Source organism: Gymnoscopelus microlampas (genome assembly GCF_963454915.1).
Source record: "Gymnoscopelus microlampas genome assembly, chromosome: 20".
NCBI classification, from domain to species: Eukaryota; Metazoa; Chordata; class Actinopteri; order Myctophiformes; family Myctophidae; genus Gymnoscopelus; species Gymnoscopelus microlampas.
Window position 1 is genome coordinate 17,178,930 of NC_139957.1, and position 7,241 is coordinate 17,186,170.

A 7,241-nucleotide genomic window follows, 5' to 3' on the forward strand; every position below is an offset into this window, starting at 1 on the left:
TCAGGTAAAAGTGTTGAAGCCTGGCTTATTGTGCAAGGGGATGCCCTCGGCTCCTCTGAATTCTGCTGCAATGTCATCAAAGGTGCGTCCCTTGGTCTCCGGGAGGCGTCTCCAGGTGAAGGTGAATGCAAACAGTGCCACAGACATGAAGAGGAGGTACACATAGGCACCGCATACTTTCTGTATGGGACAGTAAGAGGGGCATAGGAGGGGTTACAAGAAATTACCAGTAAGGGCTTATGTTACATCATTCTATTTCTATCTATCTATACAAAAGTGGAAAACGTGGCGCAAAGTGTTACCAGCTTGCACAACATTGACCAGCGTGTTACACCTGATTCGGATGCTATCATTGGCTAAGTTATTGCATAGGTGAAATAGGCTCTACCTCTCCCTCTCTCCCCCTTTAACTGTCACTCCCTTACTATCCCTCCCTTCTAACCTCCCCCTCTCCCTTTCTCCCTCCCTCCAACACTCCCTCTTTCCCTCTCTGTCGTTGGAGATCTCCATATATGGGCATGTGTTGTCATTAACAACAGAAACACACACACACACACACAACACACACTCACTCACTCACTCACTCACTCACTCACTCACTCACTCACTCACTCACTCACTCACACACACACACACACACACACACACACACACACACACACACACACACACACACACACACACACACACACACACACACACACACACACACACACACACACACACACACACACACACACACACACACACACACACACACACACAGGTCTTTCCATTTATGGGTCAGGCATCATGGCATGTCCATATTTGAGCTGAGCTTGTAGATCTGCTACTTTTGAAAAATCATGAAAATGTGTGCAAATCTTTGAATATACATATTTTTTGACGCCAACATTTTTAACTCAAATCTTTGCTTCTGGGGGTCCCTGGAAAAAAATATTTTGAGATGGGGGTCCGCAGCCAAACACATCATTTTGGGGGTCCTTGACATGAAAAAGTTTGATCACCACTGATATAGCAATATAGGTTTTTCAGAAAATGAAAAGAACAAATAAAACATTGAATCCTTAGAGTATCCCCCATATTGACACTCTGATTTTCACTCGAACAACAATAGTGTTACTGTATATAGCCAGCAGACCAGCGGCACAAACTTACCAGCAATGGCGGAAAGAGCAGGGCCAATACAAACTTCCCTCCCCAATTGAGCATGCTGGTGAAGGCCATGGCAATGGGTCTGCTGGGCTGATCGAATAGCTCTGCAGCAATGAACCAAGAGATGGGCCCTGGGCCCAGCTCATACGCGGAAATCAGGCAGAAAACCACAAGGACCTGGAGACTGCGTAGTTCTGGTACCAGGTGCTGTAGGTTGTATGGGAAAAGAGAGTTATACTTTTGACAGTTGATGTGGTGATTTGGTTAGTCATTGTGAGTTGGCTTGGGTTTTTGTCATACAGTATCCTATTCAATCCGGGAACGTATCTACAAATGTCTTCTAAATCCTAACTGGTTTCTGAAAAACGTATGTCAGTCCTGATATCTAATAATATTTTTCATGTCAAGGACAAAATTATATGTTTTTGGCCGCCGACCCCCATCTCAACATATTTAGTTCCAGGGACACCCCAGAAGCAAAACATGTTGTTACAAATGTTCGCTTTAAGAATAATATATTCAAATATTTGCAAAATGTTCACAATTTTTCGCCACCATTTTTTGCCACGAAATAGCAGATCTACAAGCTCATAGCGCGGCACTCGGTGCTGCGCTATGAGCTTATATATCTGCTATTTTAATCTGCTATATCTGCTATTTTTGTATAAAAAGTATAAAATAATGGTTTAGGTGGTTACACAGGTGCGTTCCCGGTTTGAATGGGATATACTAGCACACTTTAGAATAATATAGGACACAGAAGAAAGTTGCATTTTTGGTTATGGAGTTGTCTTTTGTGTTTATTGAAGGGCTGTCTCTCATACACCCCTGCTATACATAGTGGAGGAAGGAAAATAGGAAAGATAATTCCATCCTTTTGCATGTACCATAATCCATTCAAATGCTGTTGCCCTGTTGATATTTTAAGAGTAGATGTGAATGGATTTCAAATAGTGGCCATCCCACTTTTAGAATGTTAATTGGATTTAAATAATAAACAAATGCATTTTACTAACAAGAAGCATTGTCAGTAGAATGCATGCTATGCAATTGTCAAGATATGTCAGATTGTTCACTGGCGCAAATGTGCTCTCCTGTATGCCCAGTTTGATTGGTGGGGCTGAAAATGTATCTGTAAACTGATGTAAACTCTTATGTCTGCTGAAAGGCACACAAATGTCATGGTGTTGCATGAATCAGTATGGAAGTTTGTGAGGAGCCACACTCACCACCACACCCCCTTTTGGGCAATTGGTGTGGAGTTAAGCAATTCTTCCTGGCTCCATGACCAACATTCCACAAAGGTTCATACAATACAATACAATCTAATAACCTTTTGGAGATACTCCAACATGCTAACAAACAGACAAACTGGGCCCCCATAACCCCCATCCAACATTGTTTACGGATGTAAAATGAGCTTACCAGGAGAGAATCTACTATGGTCATCACAAGGTTGCATACTGCTATAGAAATGAAGCCAGTCAGTAACAGTTTCCTCCTTCCTGCCCTTTCCATCAGGAAGAACTGGATATGGGGAATAACACCCAGGTCAATCATCTCACATTTTGTTTGTAAGAAAGGTGTTATTTCTGAAACTGCAATCAAACTGTTACATATCACCCACAAGGAAATATTGGTTGTATTATTGTCCTTATTCCAATCCTTACAATGTATTTACATAACTTTAAGAAGAAACTATATCTAACACAACTGACAATACTATAGTTGGATCTGTTACTTCTGCCAGAGAGTCTAGTTTTCACCTACCTGTGCCCTGACTTAATATTTACCCGTCAAATTGTTGAATTTGGCAACATCTTGAATAGAGTAAACCACTGCTGGTCCAGACAATGCTAAACCCAAGTTTCTCGCGCTCTATTCCCTCATCTGTTTAACATCTCATAATACGGCACATTTTATTGTATGTTTTTACTGCATAATCAAACCACAATTACAGGAATAATAGGCTTTTAATATCAAAGTTTACTTGTAGAATCTGTACTCACTGCCACCAAAGTGAAGGTCACATTGACAGCTCCTACACCCAGAGTCAAGTATTTGGCCTCATCAAATCTTGCCTGGAACATTCTGGTGGAATAATTGATGATCTAGAGGAGAAAGAAGAGAGGTTCTTTTGAGCACAGTGGGTCACTGGGCCTTCCCACTGTGATTCTAGGACCTGAGTTAACCGTGCTGACATGTTGCCCCAGAAATCTGGCCCACAAGGAGTACAGGGAGCCGGGAAGAAGTGCTGAGCTTCAGGAGAAAAAGTCTGAATAATTCATTAGATAAATACCACAACCCTGCAAGTGAATATTCATCAAACAAAGAGCAGCGCCATTCAAGAATTGTTTTGAACCACATCTACGTTTTATAAGATAATTTTTCTTTTATAGTGAAGTGGAAAGGGAAATTAGTGTGACAAGCCCTAAACTTGTAGCTGAAGATAGTATTTCATTGTGACCGAGTCATGTGTCACGGTAAATATTTCCAAAGAAAAGAAAGAAAGAAGTGGTTTTGTGTCCCCTTTTTGTGACAAAGAATAAAAACACCCACACACTGTCTTCAATTGCTCAATAAAGGAAACAAATCTTTATCGCAGATATCTTGGTCAAGACCTTCTTCAGGCATGATTCTTAAATGTGTTCAGGTGTGAAAGAGACTTTTGATTATCTTTTGATAAATCTCTGTGTCTACTCTCTGTAGTGTTTAAGCCTATTGTTTCATGGCAAACAAGTAATTGAAAAGGTTTTCTTTTTGTTAGTTTTCTCTCCCAAACATTGTATATCCGCACAACCCATCTCTTTATTGACACCCGTTTTAGAACATGTGTGGAAGCACAAAAAACATACTGACTCACCGCATTAAATCCAGATAGCTGACTTCCCAGATTGACAACAAGAACAATGATGATTGGCTGCCTGTAGCTGCGCTTCTTGAAGAACTCTTGAATAGTAACCCCAGCTTGGGTATGGGCCGCCTCATCTTTCATCTCCTCCAACTCTGCAAACATCTTGTCTTCGCTGCCTCGCAGTCTCAGGAGAGCTGAGGGATATCAATAGGTTATGTAGTGTAACCAATAGGCAGAGAATTTGAACAGGTTCAAATACTTTTTTAGCAACACTGGGGCTCTAAGGACGGTGATGTGTCTTTGGTACCAAACAACATATCTCGAAAACTGTTGGCCGGATTGCCATAGCATTTTCTGTGCACCATCTTGCTCCCTCTACTTATTTTGTTGACCCAATAGTAAGGAGTAGCATGACATCAGGTTATGCTTGCAGGGCTTTTAGACTCAAGTGTCATTATAATTTGAGTGGTACAGTAGCAATTCAGTAACCACAAAATATATGAGCAAAAAAAGCATTCTGCTTGGGTCTTATCACTGGACCTCGCTGTTATTGATTATTCCTCCACATTCAAGGGAAATGTTTTGTTATTGTCTGCTTGTAATGCTGATATGTAACTTGATGTTGAATTACTGTTACACTTATTGTAACACTGTGAAAAATAGTGGCTAAAATGTAAATGACGGCATTGTAGATCCATACCGTTTTCACAATTAAAGATCTATGCCACAAGCAGTAGAACCCACCAGCCTCTGCCTCTGTCTCTTTGCCCCGGTTGAGGAGCAGGTAGCGGGGACTCTCAGGGCAGAGAGGCAGGGTGAGGTACTGCAGGAGAGCTGGGACGACAGATAGAAACAGCATCACAGCCCAGTAATGCTCTGTACCCAACGCTGTCTCCAGGCCCACCACCTACAGCAAAGACACACAGAGAAACAAAGGTTATGCTGTTATAGAGTTTTATTACATTTCCAAAAGGAAAAGCATTAGAAACACCACAGCTGGAAAGAAGCCTTTATTATACCTCAAATGCTTCTAATATATAAATATTAGTGCTTTCATCTTTACTTATGTGATCTTAGACATATTGTGAAGAACAAAAGAATAATTTAGAGCATTTAGTGAGATTCTGTATTGCCCACTTGTATTGCAGCAAGACAAGTACAGTAGTCTTACAGTATTCAGACTTGAGTAAAACATTTATAGTCCCCCTTTTATAAAAAAGAAAACACACAATCTCATCAATACCTCCTCATACCTCAACAAAAGCAAGTTTTACACATCCTCACCATTCCGATGAGGATGCCAGTAGCAAAGGAGACTTGGTTGAGGGTGGCGAAGGCCCCTCTCAGGTTAGTGGGGGACACCTCCTGTATATAGAGGGGGTTGAGACTCATCACAAGGCCACAGAATAGGCCGAACACCAGGCGCCCCATGATTAGAACCTCAAAGGACTCGCTGGACTTGGAGGCAAACATCAGACTGGCTCCCACCACAGATATAGCGTTCACAATGAGTATGGAGTTCCGTCTGTCAGGAGAAATGGGAACATAGACATACTACCGTATATTTACAGTGTATATTCTGTAGCTGACACATTTTATTTTTAATTTATTATTTTATGAAATTATCATTTATCGATTACTTTTTATAATTGATTAAATCGATTAGTTTGATTATCTGTTACACCTCTAATTGTGTCAGTACCGTCCGTATGAGTCTGCCAGCCATTTGACCCCTAGGGACCCCAGCAGGGCTCCAAAGTCCTTGATGCTGACCGAGAGTGACCACAGGAAAGTCAGGCTATGGTCTGGCATGGATTGGTTATGCCTAGATCTCCAGGTGTTGTTGAAGAACTGCTCAATGATCTACAATAAACAAGACAAGTGTGAGAGTGTGTGTGTGTGTGTGTGTGTGTGTGTGTGTGTGTGTGTGTGTGTGTGTGTGTGTGTGTGTGTGTGTGTGTGTGTGTGTGTGTGTGTGTGTGTGTGTGTGTGTGTGTGTGTGTGTGTGTGTGTGTGTGTCAGCATTGTACATCACTTACAGTCAACTGTTTTCGGCCAGGAGCAGTTGTTCTTCAACTGGACGTATGGTATATACGTAATCTATGCTATTTCAGTGGCCATGGGTCACTGAGTGTATGCTGGTTGCAATGCATTGCATAAAAGTTCTGTCCTGCTCACCTTAGCTGGGGCGTTGACATTGCCTGTGTGGTAGCCAATCTGCAGAGAGCCTAACACTGCTGCCAGTATGGAGGTCAGGAGTGTGGCTGTCATGCAGCTCTACAGAAAACCATGCAGGGAGGGAGGTAAAACAAGGGGTCACAACACACAACACATTTTGTGATTTTGGGGTCAGGCACATAATTTGACCCTTAAACTTTTGTGACTCGCTCCTCCTGAGAAACCCTCATGACCGCTCAGCACAGGTCTAGGAAGACATGGCTGAACTGTACAAGATTACATTTGAAGTAACAAGCAGATGGAGGTGTTGGCCCATATCAATACAGTGGTCATTCAAATAAGAAAAAAGAACTAACCTCCTTGGAAGCCATCTTGTTGAGTAAGAAGAGGTATCACTCCCTGAAGATACTGGTGCATTTACTGCCTGCTTTCATCTGCTGTCAAAGCCCACGATTAGAGAATTCACTAAAACTTGTACAGGTTATAGATTATATATAGTTTATATTGATGCATATGATACAGCAGATAATTGTAATAAGTGACCAGTGTGAAATGTGTGAATCATGTGACTATCAGATGTGCTGGAAGCTCTGCTATCGACTCCACAAATAATGTATTGTAAACAATAGGGGGTAGAGTAGCGTTATAGTACAGTATATACAAATACTCTAGACTTATGTTATGTACTGTAAGTTATAACCGATTACTCACTTTTGTTTTCTTGTTGGAGATATTTTAAATTATTGAATAGTTGACCATAACAAAGTACTGTAAACAAAACGGTAGAGTGGCATTATAGTACAGTATAGTACAAATATACTGTTGAGTAGACTTGTGAAATGTAGGTTACAACCAATTATACACTACTGTTTTCCAGCTGGAGAGATTTTAAAAGATTGAGTTGACTATAAAAAGAAAATCTTTATCCCTAACTCTAACCCTATCCTTATAATCTCTCTAAATGTTTTTGTAAAAGTGTTCAAAGTTCATCACATGAAAGGCATGCAATTTTTGAATGTCATTTTTCATTTTCACAATTTCTAAAATAATGTTT

At 41.0% G+C, this 7,241-nt stretch overlaps 1 protein-coding gene across 1 annotated transcript; it reads right to left on the bottom strand.

The window, feature by feature from the left end:
* slc2a1c (solute carrier family 2 member 1c) lies at positions 1-6,280 on the bottom strand (the record flags this gene model as incomplete). Its single annotated transcript, XM_084044806.1, has 9 exons — positions 1-180; positions 1,159-1,362; positions 2,581-2,682; positions 3,165-3,266; positions 4,019-4,203; positions 4,754-4,916; positions 5,294-5,534; positions 5,712-5,872; positions 6,188-6,280. The coding sequence occupies 9 exons, from the start codon at positions 6,278-6,280 to the stop codon at positions 1-3; spliced, it is 1,431 nt and encodes a 476-aa protein (XP_083900932.1).
* Between the last annotated feature and the right edge of the window lie 961 nt (positions 6,281-7,241).